The sequence below is a fragment of the Callionymus lyra genome, chromosome 9 (assembly GCF_982586985.1).
Source record: "Callionymus lyra chromosome 9, fCalLyr1.hap1.1, whole genome shotgun sequence".
Lineage (NCBI taxonomy): Eukaryota > Metazoa > Chordata > Actinopteri > Syngnathiformes > Callionymidae > Callionymus > Callionymus lyra.
In genome coordinates, this window is record NC_141826.1 from 25,942,761 (window position 1) to 25,959,514 (window position 16,754).

At 43.5% G+C, this 16,754-nt stretch overlaps 2 protein-coding genes across 2 annotated transcripts; one reads left to right on the plus strand and one right to left on the minus strand.

Moving 5' to 3' along the window:
* Positions 1–2,395: 2,395 nt before the first annotated feature.
* Positions 2,396–3,837, minus strand: ccdc85b (coiled-coil domain containing 85B). Its single transcript, XM_087799469.1, has one exon. The coding sequence runs from the start codon at positions 3,335–3,337 to the stop codon at positions 2,750–2,752; it is 588 nt and encodes a 195-aa protein (XP_087655595.1). The 5' UTR covers positions 3,338–3,837; the 3' UTR covers positions 2,396–2,749.
* A 2,732-nt stretch (positions 3,838–6,569) lies between these two features.
* Positions 6,570–16,101, plus strand: fibpa (fibroblast growth factor (acidic) intracellular binding protein a). Its single transcript, XM_087799407.1, has 11 exons — positions 6,570–6,816; positions 6,881–6,973; positions 9,695–9,893; positions 9,970–10,096; positions 10,201–10,301; positions 10,861–10,994; positions 12,229–12,337; positions 12,410–12,473; positions 12,569–12,655; positions 12,720–12,817; positions 15,823–16,101. Exons 2-11 carry the CDS (start codon positions 6,889–6,891, stop codon positions 15,890–15,892), a joined length of 1,074 nt encoding a protein of 357 aa, XP_087655533.1. The 5' UTR covers positions 6,570–6,816; positions 6,881–6,888; the 3' UTR covers positions 15,893–16,101.
* Positions 16,102–16,754: the final 653 nt, after the last annotated feature.

Sequence of the window (16,754 nt, forward strand, 5' to 3'; positions counted from 1 at the left end):
AAGATGATATTTTGATATAATGAGTCGTTGCTCTTACTTTGAAATGACCTTAAAGTCAAGTCGGTAAACAAACGTAAGAACATATGCGGATTAAACCAGTTCAACAGCATTAAAAACTGCTGACTCGTGCCGCGTCGCCCTCCGGGCCCGTGTTCTGTTCCGCATCATTTACAAAAACACAGAATCCGCCGCCGCCGATGCCGACGCCGCTCTCGGACGGCGGGGATTAGAGCGGAAGAGACGGCGTGAGATTGAGAGCCCAGAGTGAAAATCCGGCGCGTGTGCAGCACTCAGTGGCTCGGAGCATATGACCCTCCGAGCTCTCTGGACTGTGCAAATAGGGATCCAAAAATAAAACTGATGAACATCCATAAAGTGGCTCAGGACGACATGAGAGAGCGCCATCCATCACGCTCGTACGCTCCCGGCACGAAGGTCGCCGCGAGAATCAATCCTTCATTTTTGCATGAGAGAATTAAAGTGGTTTTGAAAAGACAGGAGTCAGAGACGTGTCATATCACTGTATTCAAGCTTCTCCGATGCACAACACAACAGCTACTGACCACAGCGGCCTCTTCTAATCCGTGTGCGTCGTCTATGAGTTCAACTAAAATCATCAGCAAAGTTGGTTAATATACAGACAAATCAAGATACAGAAGAAATCAGGGTAAATACAAAGCATAAGTGACTCGGAGTGAGAAGACGTGTGGCTACAGTTACAGTACAGCGAACCAGATTGAAGAAAACTGACTGAAATACACACAACTTCACTCTCTCTCAAGAGAAATCCAGAGATTTAAATAAAATATGCTTTTTTCCACCGGTTGTCCAACGTAGCATTTAGCATCCTGAGCAGAAGCTAAAGGCTAGCATCGCTCATCTACGATGGAGCAACAAAACAAGCTTCACTCCGAGTGTCTGATGGACGATCCGTACGATACTGACTCGTACGTCCAGAGACGTCCATTAGCACCGGCAGAAACAAATCCTGAAGCTCAGAAGGGCTGCAGATTTGAGATTAAAAGACAGGAAGTGAGTCAGATTGAGGGAAAACTAAGCAAACTGCTCTGAAACATTAAAAATAACAATCTTATCAGCATCTTCTTTAAATATGATTCCAAATATGGTTTTAAAAACAAATTGTATTCTCTTGGCAGTTGTTTTTTTAAGGAGAAAATAAGGAAGAAATTAAGACCACGATTCAAAGTCTAATTTGCACAATATATACTGAGTTTATCAGATTATTATGTTTTATCACAACTCTACTGGTTCCCTTGTATGTAAATCCAATGTTTAAATGTAACATTTCAAATGTTGAAACTTGTAAACTGTGAATGTTTTAAAGCATTTCATTATTTTTGGAATAAATCAATTCAAACATTTATACACTGAAAGGTTGAATTTATTTTTAATAATTTGATTTAAACAAATGTAACAAAGTTTGATATTCTTACTCCAATCATACATTTTCTACTTTAAATATATATATATATATATTTTAATTCACAGCCTTTTAAACTAAATATAAAAATAAATAATAGTAAAATAGTAAGTACACGATCCGAGAGCTCAGTACTGTTGGTATTGTCTTATACTAACATTTTTATATTGAATTTAAAAGACTATACATTTGAAATATTCAAACTTTCAATATAAAAATATATTGAATTTGATTATTAGAATTAAAAATAAGAATTAATGCTGAAAAACACAATTATTTTACACATTCATTTCAATAAAAGAAATTCAGAGTTTGTTGAAATGTTGGATTCAATAATTCAATATTCTGATAAACTTCCATACAACTGTGGGAGGAAACAGGAACAAATCAAAGGAACCAGAGTCGAACCATAAACCTTGCAGGACCACACACTAGTACTACCTTTTTGACACACAAACAGCTACACAATTAGAAAAGTGTATCACAACTCAGCGCTAAATTTGGATGAAATATGTCAGGTATGATGATCTGAGTGGTCCTGTCGTCCTGTCAATCATCCGGCAGCCACAAACCAAACCTGTTGAATTATACATGGAGTCGCACCATCATCCGAACCGATCGATGTTCGCGGTACGTAAGTGTAGCCACCGTCACGTGGGCGCCGTGATATGCCCGGAGAACATACACAACATCGTAAGAACGTGAATCACCCAATAAAACGGCTTTGCTTAGAAATCCCTTCTTCAAGTTTGATACAAAGTGTTTTTCCAGTTCTTAGAAAAAGAGTGTGAGACAGATCTTCACGCGTGATCGGTCGTCTTCGGTAAACATCCGCCCAATGTCTGTACAAACGTGACGACCATCATGCACATATGGCGCTCCCGTCCCGCCCTGAGCAAGAGTGCACGACACGTCACACGTTAGCAAAATATCAAATCGTTTCTCATCACAACTCTTCTATTTCAGTGCTATTGGACTAAATATGGCTCAAACTGGATTGAAATGGATCTTTAGATCTAGGATTTAAAGAACCACGATAGACGCAGTCCAGTGCAATTGAACAAAGGCTTCTTCTCTACCAGTGTCGCTCGTCCAGTGCATGAGATAAATTTATACGACCCACTTTCAGGTTCTCTGACGGATCACAGCTGAAAAAACGTGTAGCCCCTGATGAGTCTTTAGAAAAACACTGTAAAATCACAGGTCAAGTCCTGGAAAAGGTTTGTGGCGGTAAAAGAATCCTGCAGCATTGAAAAGGCTGGAGTTCATGTTGTGTAAAATGTATCCAAAAGAGCCCTTGACGTCCGGTCAGTCTTCAGGAGAGCACACCAGGTGCAGCTGGTCCGGACTCCCCACGCTGCCCGTGCTGGAGCTCCCGTCCCCCAAGTCCCGGGCCACCATGCAAGGCAGGTTGAGCTCCGAAGACCCTCCCGGACTGGAGTCGCTTCGACTCACGCACTCCTCCTCCAGGACCAGACACAGCTCCTTCAGGTCCAGGTTCTCCTTCACCAGACCGTCCTGCATGCGCTCCAGGTCGGCCAGCTTCTTCAAGTACCCGCCCAGGTCCTCCCGCATCACTTTGGCCGCGTGGTGCCCGAACAGCTGCCATTCCCGGGCCAGCTTCTTCACCTTGAGGCGGTCGTCGTCCAGGAAGCAGCACAGGTCCCGGAGCTCCACGTTCTCCTCCTGCAGGCGCTGGTTGATGGTCTTCAGCTCGCGGATCTCCAGCAGGTGACCCTGCAGCTGCTTGTTGACCTCCTTGATCAGCCGGCCTCTCTGGATCAGCGCCGAGATCTTCTCCGTCTCCTCCTTCCTCAGACGTCTCACCAGCTCCTCCTTGGAGCAGGCCAGCAGGTCCTCATCGGACATCTTCGGAACATCTCCCTCGCTGCCCATCTTGACTACCTGAGAATCCACTGAGAGCTCTGAGATGGTTTCTGGATGTTGCTCGAGGCAGAGTCACCACATCCTCCTCCGGTGTCCACCAGATGCATACGATGAGGAGCAGCAGAAGGTCTTCTCCAGATGACACTTACTGGTGGAGAGATGTCATCCTCGGAGGCCTCAGCGGCGGCGCTCGAGTCGCTCCTCGTCCCCCCGAACACGGGCTGAGCGTCGAGGCCTGGAGTGTCCCTGATGTGTCCCTGATGTGGTCTCTGGTGGTCTCTGGTGGACTCCCTGCAGATGTGGATCTTCACGGCGCGACCATCGCTTGGATCCGAGACCTGAGCTGCAGCGGCTGAACGAAGCCCCGAGGAGCCGAACCTCTCCGGACCAACGCGGACTCACGACGAGAGCTTCGATTCCATCCTGTATCCGGAGCGTGGTCGACGTCCGCTCATCGCCCGGGACTGTTGGAACAACAATGTCCGCCTCCTGGAACACTTGGACGGTCTGACCAGTCCTGGAGCCCGCGAGCGTCAAGCTACCTCCACGACCGGAAGCACAACACCCTACATATCAAAATAAAAGCACACATCTCCACTCGTTACGCCCCGTAACACAAACTAGCGATTTTAGTTACAAACATATATCCAATCAAATTCATTTATATAATTAACAACTCATCTTTCAATTGCTAACGTTTTAAATACCATATCGGGGGTGAAGTACAACTTTTATTGCGCGTTGCTCCACCGGAAGTGCGTGTTACAGTAATAATGATCTATCGCTGCAGCACGTCCATCATCAGGTTGTTATCGTTCAAATGTGTGTTTTGATCGAAGCTCGTTTTTGATGTTTTTAGATAAATCTAGTGTCAAATAGTTTCATCAGCAGGAACGAGTCGAGACGAATGTGCGGCTGAAATAAACACACGCAGATCATTTCAGCAGTTTAAAGGATCGAGAGCGCTCCCGTTTGGTGAAGTGATGAACTTGTATTATACCATAATAACAAGACATGAGGAGTGAGAAAAACACAGTCAAATGACGTCACACGATCAAGAGATATATTATATTAAAGGTCGTTTTATCTTCTCTGCATCACTGTATTTTAAATAGTATTTATTATTTGTTATTTTATGTAAACTCTTCTCTTTCTGTTTCTGCCCCAAAGTTATTCAATATATTATGAATTTGTTACAAAATGAAAATGAAATGTAAGAGTAATTCAAGCATACACGCCTGAAATCACTTAATAAACATAGCTCGGGTCGTAAAAGAGACAAAAAAGACCATTTGAACTTCATTACAGTAATATAATGCACAGAATACAATTTTTATTTTTAGAGTAAACTTAAATAATACGACATTTTTATTGTTATCTCCTAATATTATTTGAATAAAATGGGCGAAGAGTGCTCTTGAATTCTTTTCAGGATTGAATAAAATAATTATAAACCGTGCTTAACCTCATTCACCTCCACAAAAATGTCATTAATTGTATTTATTCATTAAAGATTCGTTTTCTAATAATGATTGATAAGATCTGTGACTGTCGTGTGTTTGGATCCCAATTATTTGTGGTTCAAAAAACTGCAGCTGGTCGCACTGGTTTCTTATCAGTTCTGGTGGAAAGTGTGACAGCACTTTTTTGTTCCATGAATGCTGAGGTATTCAGCCACATCCTTCCGCCCCATATCCCACCCCCATTGTTCCAGTGCGGCCGCCACAATGCAGGGTGTTAGCCGTGCAGGGGACAGCACCAGGGTGTCATGTCGGATCAGAGGAGCCTGCATTGATGTGCTGCTCGGGATCCGGGGAAGCGACACGTTTCATTCCCCCCGTGTTGGGATGTTGAAGGACACATGCGGCAGCACAGAAAAGGAGGGTGAGGGCAGGGATTTACAGGGATTTATCAAGATTAATCTCTGAGGGAAAGAGAGCAGATTGTGAACAAGCTGCATGCATCACTCAAGTCCTGGTGAACATGCGTGTTATCAGCCCGACATTCCATATGACAAGTGAACGCCCGGGGTCGGCGTTTAGAGGATTTTCTAAAAAGTAAGAATTTCTGCAGGTTTAACAGTTAGTTGTGATTTAATTCACCATATCTCTGCCATCTGTCTGACTAAAGGCACAACAGGAATTCACAATTTCAAATGAGATCCTGGTAAAAGGTTTTCAAACAGATTTTATTAGTTTCGTGTTAAAAGTTATTAAGGCAAACAAAAGAAAAACACTATGTGAAAATGTAAAATAAATACATTAAAAAAATCACAAAATGCAATATGTAATAAATGATATGGTTATTGTAATATATATGTTTTAAAGTGTCATTGTGAGAGAATGGAATATGCAGGAATAAAGGATGAAAGGGAATAAAAGCAGTAAAATCAGCTTAAGATCAAATTCGTAATTAACGTGAATCAAAGCATTTGGAAAAACAGATACGTTAGATTATGTTGAACATATTTAGATAGATAGATAGAACTTTATTGATCCCTGTGGAGGTCTCCTTCTGGAAATTGTTTATATGTTACTTTATTGATTGTTGTTTTGACTGTTTAAGCGCTTTGTGACCCTGGTCTGGTCTGGAAAAGTGCTATATAAATACAAATTACTTACTTACTTAGATGGTCCTCGTCTCTGTCTGTATCTGTTGCCATATAATTCTATCAGAGAATTTCCCTGCCGAAAAAAAAGTTGTTTAATTTGACCTTTTTCCTATTTGTTGTGTTCATTTTTTTAAAAGAGTAAAATGTAATTTGGATGACTTTTCTCTTGTCAACATTAGTCCTAAAACAAATATTATTATTATATATAACAATGTTTACGATTTATTTTCAATTACAACATCAATGTCATAAACATGGTTATGTTTAAGGTCAAGCACTTAAAACCAAACATTCTACTATTTGTAACAGGGTTGAGTTGACGTCAAGGAAACATCTCACAGACACACAGGTTCGGACCTTAAAAGTCCAGTAAAAAACCTCGAATTACGAGCAAGAACATAAAACAAATCCTCCGAGCTTTTCAACACAGACTGGGATTACTCACGTTATGTAAACTACTATTTAGTTATGTAACATGGATGTGAAGTCAAGAACACAACAATACATTAGTTTTACTCACTCGAGATTTGTGTAGAAGAGTTTAACCTCTTGATAAAAATAGATAAATAAAATTACACTGAGCGCTGCGCGTCACTGCCGACGGTGACGTCACAAAACAGGAAGTGCTGTTACACGTCTGCTGTTGTTGACATTCTTCACTCGTATCAGCATCTGAAGCGAGTTCAACGACCGGTTTTATATACTCGAACGTTTTTATTTCATGTACTGTTGTGTGACAATATTCTTCACGTTAAGTCGCAGCTTTATGACGTGTACCATGAGCTCTGCGACATGTTAGCTCAGGAGCTAATTAGCCATGAGAACTGATCTCTAGATTCTCGTCGTTAAGTCTCACTTGAGTTTCATCAAACACAAGGTATTGTCCAAGTTTATGTAACATCGGAATGTTTGTCGTCTCTTGACCGCTGTTTTTTTGTTAGCCGTGAAGATGGCAGTGGAACTGGACGTGTTTGTGGGAAACACCACCATCATGGATGAAGAGGTTTACCAGCTGTGGTTGGATGGATACACAGGTAGATTGAACATGTTCTTTTAGTATCCATCATAATATCCGTGCATATAAAACACACATGTACACCTATGTAACTAATGTGTGTGTTGTTGTGATGTGTGACTCTATTGTAAGTAAGTAATATTTATAGAGTGCTTTTCCACACCAGGGTCACAAAGCGCTTAAAAAATCAAAACAATACTCAATAAAGTATATACTTAATAGATCAAGATAACACCGAGACAAACACAAGAGTCTCAGAAAATCGAGGAAAAGCACAAATCAAAGTGTCTTGACATGTTTCTTGAAGGAGTCAGTAGATCATCAAACACAGATGTTTCTTGAAGGAGTCAGTAGATCATCAAACACAGATGTTTCTTGAAGGAGTCAGTAGATCATCAAACACAGATGTTTATTGAAGGAGTCAGTAGATCATCAAACACAGATGTTTCTTGAAGGAGTCAGTAGATCATCAAACACAGATGTTTCTTGAAGGAGTCAGTAGATCATCAAACACAGATGTTTCTTGAAGGAGTCAGTAGATCATCAAACACAGATGTTTCTTGAAGGAGTCAGTAGATCATCAAACACAGATGTTTCTTGAAGGAGTCAGTAGATCATCAAACACAGATGTTTCTTGAAGGAGTCAGTAGATCATCAAACACAGATGTTTCTTGAAGGAGTCAGTAGATCATCAAACACAGATGTTTCTTGAAGGAGTCAGTAGATCATCAAACATAGAGATGTTTCTTGAAGGAGTCAGTAGATCATCAAACACAGATGTTTCTTGAAGGAGTCAGTAGATCATCAAACACAGATGTTTCTTGAAGGAGTCAGTAGATCATCAAACACACATGTTTCTTGAAGGAGTCAGTAGATCATCAAACACAGATGTTTCTTGAAGGAGTCAGTAGATCATCAAACACAGATGTTTCTTGAAGGAGTCAGTAGATCATCAAACACAGATGTTTCTTGAAGGAGTCAGTAGATCATCAAACACAGATGTTTCTTGAAGGAGTTAGTAGATCATCAAACACAGATGTTTCTTGAAGGAGTCAGTAGACCATCAAACACAGATGTTTCTTGAAGGAGTCAGTAGATCATCAAACACAAATGTTTCTTGAAGGAGTCAGTAGATCATCAAACACAGAGATGTTTCTTGAAGGAGTCAGTAGATCATCAAACACAGATGTTTCTTGAAGGAGTCAGTAGACCATCAAACACAGATGTTTCTTGAAGGAGTCAGTAGATCATCAAACACAAATGTTTCTTGAAGGAGTCAGTAGATCATCAAACACAGATGTTTCTTGAAGGAGTCAGTAGATCATCAAACACAAATGTTTCTTGAAGGAGTCAGTAGATCATCAAACACAGATGTTTCTTGAAGGAGTCAGTAGATCATCAAACACAGAGATGTTTCTTGAAGGAGTCAGTAGATCATCAAACACAGATGTTTCTTGAAGGAGTCAGTAGACCATCAAACACAGATGTTTCTTGAAGGAGTCAGTAGATCATCAAACACAAATGTTTCTTGAAGGAGTCAGTAGATCATCAAACACAGATGTTTCTTGAAGGAGTCAGTAGATCATCAAACACAGATGTTTCTTGAAGGAGTCAGTAGATCATCAAACACAGATGTTTCTTGAAGGAGTCAGTAGATCATCAAACACAGATGTTTCTTGAAGGAGTCAGTAGATCATCAAACACACATGTTTCTTGAAGGAGTCAGTAGATCATCAAACACAGATGTTTCTTGAAGGAGTCAGTAGATCATCAAACACAGATGTTTCTTGAAGGAGTCAGTAGATCATCAAACACAGATGGTTCTTGAAGGATTTCTCTCCTCTGGTCCTGAAGTTCAGGAACCATCAGTAGATTCTGATCCACAGACCTCAGAGCCCGAGCTGGGGTGTAAGTCTGGATCAGATCACTGATGGAAGGTCTGACCATGAATAGATCTGAAAGTAAGAACCAGAATTTTAAAATGATCCTGAAAGAAACTGGCAGCCAGTGAAGAGTTTGAAGGAGAAATGTGAGTTCTTCTACTAGAGCAGCCAGTGAAGAGTTTGAAGGAGAAATGTGAGTTCTTCTACTAGAGCGGCTCAGAATTCTGGCTGCAGAGTTTAGTATGAACTGCAGGCGAGACACATCCTTCTGGTTTAGACACTAAATAAACTGTTACAATAGTGTAAACGAGTTTCATCAATGTGTTTGTGTTGTTGTGATGTGTGACTCTATTGTATCATCAGTGTGTTTGTGTTGTTGTGATGTGTGACTCTATTGTATCATCGGTGTGTGTTTGTACAAAACTCTCTTTTCATTTAAATATTGAAGTTAGAAAATGATCTTAAGCTCCGCCCACTGAAAACACTTTGTTTTTCTGGAGATGAAAACTTGTTGACCATAACCACACCTACTCTGCATGGAGGTTTGTCATCGCGCGTCATCAATCCCGAAAGTCTCCACCGCCGTGGGACTCGTTGTATAAACAAAGCGGGGCGTGATTACAGCTGGAGGAGGAGTGAAGCCATTATGACGTCATAATGGACTCTCGTAACCTCTCCTTCGTCCAGATTTCCGAGCAACTTTATAAAGTAATAAAGTGTAAAACATGGTCATGATAAGGAACTTACTGCGTCTCTTCAAGCTTGTTTGTCGTGGAAGTTTCTCAGTGTAAATGTCATGATTAGTCGAACCCGCTTGTTACCATGAGAGCAAATACTTTGTGTTTTCTGTCCAACAGTCAACGATGCAGTGAAGGTGAGAATGGAAGGTGGAGTCCTGGAAGAGTGCGAGACGACAGCAGACGTCCTGCTCAGCGACACCATGGACCAGTACAGGACGTTCCAGATGTGCGAGCGTCTTCTGCACAGTCCAGGGAAACTGGCCAACCAGCTGATCTTCCAGATCCCCCCCCACAGACAAGCTGTTCTCATCGAGAGGTGGAGCAACACTTGCACAACAGTGTGTTGTCTTCGCACAAAAGAATTCAAACTTTTCTCAACTTTTTCAACTCAGATATTACGCTTTTGATGACGCTTTTGTGCGGGAAGTTCTCGGGAAGAAACTGTCGAAAGGAACCAAGAAGGACTTGGATGACATCAGCGCCAAAACGAATGTCACCTTGAAAAGCTGCAGACGACAGGTATCAATCAAGACCTGTCACTTCAATGTTTCTTACATCCCATAATATGTATTGTGAAGATAAAACGTCTTCAATATTACAACAATCTGTTTTTTACGTTTCAGTTCGACAACTTCAAGCGTGTTTTTAAAGTGGTGGAGGAGTTGAAAGGCCCCCTAGTGGAGAACATACGTCAGCATTTCCTTCTGTCGGACAAGCTCGCCCGGTGAGTAACATCGTCGTCGCATGTTCGTCCAGATGAACGTAGATCACTGAGCAAAGATGTATCTGTCGTGATACCATATAATGTTGATATTGTAAATACAAAGAAACGAACATGTTGCTGTGATGAAAGTGAAAATGTTGTTTTCAAGCAAATAGTTTTTATCTAATATGTATTTAAATGTGGAGTAATATTGATCCACTTTGATATCATGATCACAGTATTGTTAGTTACAGTTGCTGCACGATATATCGAAAAAGATATCGCGATGTTGTCACGTGTGATATGCATCGAAAACATGTGATAATTTATAATCTTTTATTGTATAAATCAAGCATTTCTTAAATGCGAATTTTGACCAATCAGTGTCACGTTCTGTAAAGTTGTCAATTTGTACTTCTATGTCTCGTTGTTGTTTTCGTCTCCGTCCGTCTGTGAACTGTGCGGCGCAGCTTGTTAGGCTCGGTTGCTATGGCGACGCACATATTTCCAATATCGAGCAGCAGTATAAGTTACGTCTCTACATGTTTTCTAAAGACGTTTGTTTTCCTGCTCGTTCCAGAGATTACGCTGCGATCGTCTTCTTCGCCAACAATCGCTTCGAGACGGGAAAGAGGAAGCTGCAGTATCTCACCTTCCAGGACTTTGCCTTCTGTGCCGGGCAGCTGATCAACAACTGGACCGTCGGTGCGGTCGGTGAGTGACTCCACGTCTAAGAACAGATTTACAGATACAGATAAACTTATTTAAAGATATCACGAGCTTCCTGCGGATCCTGGAAAAGTCTCGAATGAACGAATCCAAAAATAATTCAAAGATCTTAAGTTAACGCATGATGAGCAAGATTTAAAGTTATTTATTTAATTTTTTCAAGATAATTTTAAGATAGTCTATAAAAATGACAAATATTTATCTTGAAACTGCAAGTGGAACGAACAAAAAAGTGTAAATTCATAGACAATTTTCTTCACGTTGTGCAGGAAATTGTCATTTATTTTATGTTTAAAAACATAAACATTTGGTCTAATTATCCCTAAACTATGCAATTATTTTTTATTTTTTTCCAATTGTTGTTGAATGTCGAGTTGTTGTTTTTTAATATGGTCTTTATAATTGAATCTAATCTCAAATGGTATTAAAAAAGTCTTAAAACGTGTTGAATTTAACTTTCCTTAAGCTGTAGAAATACTTTGAGAAACAAATCTCTCAATATATGGAAAACTTATTAGATCTGATCTGAAATGTTTTGCTTGAAACGAGGTTTAAATACTTTTACTTTTTTACAAGTAACATTTTGGGAAGACGTTTGTGGAAAATGTATGAATATACATGTATGTATGTTTGTACTTTGTGTAAGCGGTTGATTCAACAAGAGCTTCGGTAACATTCAGTCACGACCTACAAAAGTTCTTCTCATATACGTATTAAATCAACTCCAGTCTCTGGTCTCGGCTGCGTCTCTGCAGCAAATTGAAACCAGATCCAGTATTTCACACACGATAAACACCATTCTTAGCTCAACCTCAGCAGATTTGTTTCCACGTTTGGCGGAATAGTCCGTATTTATTTTTAGAGGCTCAGATGTTTATTTCGTTAACATGTCCATGTTGGTTTAAATCTCTGCCTGAATTATTATTGTTACATGTTTAAAACAGAGAAAGTATTATTTTCAAATGAAAGTTGTGAAAATGAAACGTGTCAACATGAGTTTGAAATGATTGAAATGAAATCGTAATCATTAAAACCAACCCGTCAAAAGAATAAAATAAAAACCCTCTGTTGTGACGTCATCAAGCTCTTGAGGTGGCGACCCGTCGCGTCAATGACCACAGTTGACCAGCAGAGGGCCCCGAGGCTTCCTTCACAAACGTATGATGTTGTCATGATGAAGGTTCAAGGTTAAATGATCGATGCAAACTCTCCTCCCAAGACAACATGGTGGACGACATGGACGTGGACCTGGACAAGGAGTATCTGCAGGAGCTGAAGGAGCTGAAGATCCTGATATCAGACAAAGACTTGTTGGATCAGCACAAAAGGTTGAAAACATTCTTAGATCAAAGCGAAAACACAACTTCTAACCACGACGTGTGTGTGTGTGTGTGTTACAGTCTGGTGTGCACGGCTCTCCGGGGGAAAACAAAAGCTTTTAATGAGATGGAGGCGAATTTCAAGGTGAGAAATCCAGAATAATTGAGATTTACTTGAGTTCACGACGAAGAACAAAGAGTTTCTGCTAATAAAGGAAGTTTTTTTCGGTGTGTTTGAAGAATCTCTCTCGGGGTCTCGTTAACATCGCGGCCAAGTTAACCAACACCAAGGACGTCCGAGACTTCTTCATCGATCTGGTGGAGAAGGTGTGTGTTTCTGACGTGTGTGTGAGTGTGTGAGAGTGTGTGTGACGTGCCGTCCTCTCCTCAGTTCATCGAGCCGTGTCGCTCGGACCGCTGGACGGCCGCAGACATGCGACTCTACCTCACGCACTACAGCAACTCGGCGCACATCCTGGACACGTTCAAGTGAGTTCACGCGCTCTTATTCTGAAAGGGTTCCTAGAGAAGACGCCATATAAGGCCGCGGGTGGATATTGTCGAGCGGTGGGTGTCGCCGACTCCGGACCCCCCCGACCCGGGAACTGTAGTCACCTTGTTTCTCCGGCAAACTCTCTGGAATGCGAGGTTTACACAGGCCCGGCTCGACAAAGACATATTCATGCGGCCGCCGAGACCCTCGCGCTGCTGTGACAGGAATAGCTGGTGCTGGCGAGTCTGACGCTCTGTGACGCTCTGTGACGCTCTCTTCTGAAGCTCTGACGCTCTCTGACTCTCTTCTGACGCTCTCTTCTGACGCTCTGAGGCTCTCTGACTCTCTTCTGACGCTCTCTTCTGACGCTCTGAGGCTCTCTGACTCTCTTCTGACGCTCTCTTCTGAAGCTCTGACGCTCTCTGACGCTCTCTGACGCTCTCTTCTGACGCTCTCTTCTGACGCTCTCTGACTCTCTTCTGACGCTCTCTGACGCTCTGATGCTCTCTGACGCTCTCTGACGCTCTCTTCTGACCCTCTCTGACTCTCTTCTGACTCTCTGACGCTCTCTGACGCTCTGATGCTCTCTGACGCTCTCTGACCCTCTGATGCTCTCTGACGCTCTCTGACCCTCTGACGCTCTCTGACCCTCTGATGCTCTGTGACCCTCTGATGCTCTCTGACGCTCTGTGACCCTCTGATGCTCTCTGACCCTCTGATGCTCTGTGACCCTCTGATGCTCTCTGACGCTCTCTGACCCTCTGATGCTCTCTGACGCTCTCTGACCCTCTGACGCTCTCTGACCCTCTGATGCTCTGTGACCCTCTGATGCTCTCTGACGCTCTCTGACCCTCTGATGCTCTCTGACGCTCTCTGACCCTCTGATGCTCTCTGACCCTCTGATGCTCTGTGACCCTCTGATGCTCTCTGACGCTCTCTGACCCTCTGACGCTCTCTGACCCTCTGATGCTCTGTGACCCTCTGATGCTCTCTGACGCTCTCTGACCCTCTGATGCTCTCTGACCCTCTGATGCTCTGTGACCCTCTGATGCTCTCTGACGCTCTCTGACCCTCTGATGCTCTCTGACGCTCTCTGACCCTCTGACGCTCTCTGACCCTCTGATGCTCTCTGACCCTCTGACGCTCTCTGACCCTCTGACGCTCTCTGACCCTCTGATGCTCTCTGACCCTCTGATGCTCTCTGACGCTCTCTGACGCTCTCTGACGCTCTCTGACCCTCTGATGCTCTCTGACCCTCTGATGCTCTGTGACCCTCTGATGCTCTCTGACGCTCTCTGACCCTCTGATGCTCTCTGACGCTCTCTGACCCTCTGACGCTCTCTGACCCTCTGATGCTCTCTGACCCTCTGACGCTCTCTGACGCTCTCTGACGCTCTCTGACGCTCTCTGACCCTCTGATGCTCTCTGCCGCTCTCTGACCCTCTGATGCTCTCTGCCGCTCTCTGACGCTCTCTGACCCTCTGATGCTCTCTGACGCTCTCTGACGCTCTCTGACCCTCTGATGCTCTCTGCCGCTCTCTGACCCTCTGATGCTCTCTGCCGCTCTCTGACCCTCTGATGCTCTCTGACGCTCTCTTCTGACGCTCTCTGATGCTCTCTGATGCTCTGACGCTCTCTTCTGACGCTCTCTTCTGACTCTCTTCTGACGCTCTCTGACGCTCTCTGACGCTCTCTGACGCTCTCTTCTGACCCTCTCTGACTCTCTTCTGACGCTCTCTGACTCTCTTCTGACTCTCTTCTGACGCTCTGAGGCTCTCTGACTCTCTTCTGACTCTCTGACGCTCTGATGCTCTCTGACGCTCTCTGACCCTCTGATGCTCTCTGACGCTCTCTGACCCTCTGACGCTCTCTGACCCTCTGATGCTCTGTGACCCTCTGATGCTCTCTGACGCTCTCTGACCCTCTGACGCTCTCTGACCCTCTGATGCTCTGTGACCCTCTGATGCTCTCTGACGCTCTCTGACCCTCTGACGCTCTCTGACCCTCTGATGCTCTCTGACCCTCTGATGCTCTCTGCCGCTCTCTGACGCTCTCTGACGCTCTCTGACGCTCTCTGACGCTCTCTGACGCTCTCTGACGCCCTCTGACGCTCTCTGATGCTCTCTGACGCTCTCTGACGCTCTCTGATGCTCTCTGACGCTCTCTGACGCTCTCTGACGCTCTCTGATGCTCTCTGATGCTCTCTGACGCTCTCTGATGCTCTCTGACCCTCTGATGCTCTCTGACGCTCTCTGACGCTCTCTGACGCTCTCTGACGCTCTCTGACGCCCTCTGACGCTCTCTGATGCTCTCTGATGCTCTCTGACGCTCTCTGATGCTCTCTGACCCTCTGATGCTCTCTGATGCTCTCTGACCCTCTGATGCTCTCTGCCGCTCTCTGACCCTCTGATGCTCTCTGATGCTCTCTGACGCTCTCTGACGCTCTCTTCTGACGCTCTCTGATGCTCTCTTCTGACTCTCTTCTGACGCTCTCTGATGCTCTCTTCTGATGCTCTGATGCTCTCTTCTGACGCTCTCTGATGCTCTCTTCTGACTCTCTCTGACGCTCTCTTCTGACGCTCTCTGATGCTCTCTTCTGACTCTCTTCTGACGCTCTCTTCTGACTCTCTTCTGACTCTCTTCTGACTCTCTTCTGACTCTCTTCTGACTCTCTTCTGACTCTCTTCTGACGCTCTCTTCTGACGCTCTCTGATGCTCTCTTCTGACTCTCTTCTGACGCTCTCTTCTGACTCTCTTCTGACTCTCTTCTGACTCTCTTCTGACTCTCTTCTGACTCTCTTCTGACTCTCTTCTGACTCTCTTCTGACTCTCTTCTGACGCTCTCTTCTGACTCTCTTCTGACTCTCTTCTGACTCTCTTCTGACTCTCTTCTGACTCTCTTCTGACTCTCTTCTGACTCTCTTCTGACTCTCTTCTGACTCTCTTCTGACTCTCTTCTGACTCTCTTCTGACTCTCTTCTGACGCTCTGTCCTTCTGCAGACATCAGGTGGTGTGGGACAGATACATGAACGTCATCAAGAGCTGCATCTTCAAGATGTACCACGACTGAAGGACGCTTCTCCTCCGTCGTCGCCTCCGTCCTCGTCGTCGCCTCCGTCCAGTCGATCGACCGGCGGCTCCGTGTCACAGATTTATTAAATAAAACTAAATAAATAAATAGTTTGTCGTTTGACTCTGAATGTGAAAAGTTCCATCATCAGTGATTCATCAACCGATCATTAAATCATTAAAAATGTTTCTTTTAAAAACTCGCACAGACCTGGCAGAAGTCGTGTCATCATTTAATAAGAAAGTAATTATGGCACTCCCTGTACTCCTTACATATGGATGGGAGGAGGAGGAGGAGGAGGAGGAGGAGGAGGAGGAGGAGGAGGAGGAGGAGGAGGAGGAGGAGGAGGAGGAGGAGGAGGAGGAGGAGGAGGAGGAGGAGGAGGAGGAGGAGGAGGAGGAGGAGGAGGAGGAGGAGGAGGAGGAGGAGGAGGAGGAGGCCGACTTCCTGTGCTCAGAAGAAAAGACTGAATCAGTTTGTTAAAATGAAATATAAAGAAGAGTTGACGAGAAACAGTTGATCACAGAAGCAGTTAGTTTAGGTAGAACTTTATTGATCCTCAGCACGTCTCCTTCTGGAAATTGTTTTTTTCAATTATCCACAGCAAATACAGCAATTTTTCATAAAAAATAAATCAAAATAAAACGAGAACAAGAACAAAGATAAATAAAGGGAAAGAACAAGATGATACAATCTAAGTCATAAGATAAAGAACATAGATCAAAGGATAGGACTAACATAGAACAGAACATCATGATACTTTTACTCCACTTAAAACTTTACTTTTCTTGTTAAAGTTTTCCAGGAGGTGACTTGCATTTGACATCATTAATCGATTAGATTAGATTAGATCAACTTTATT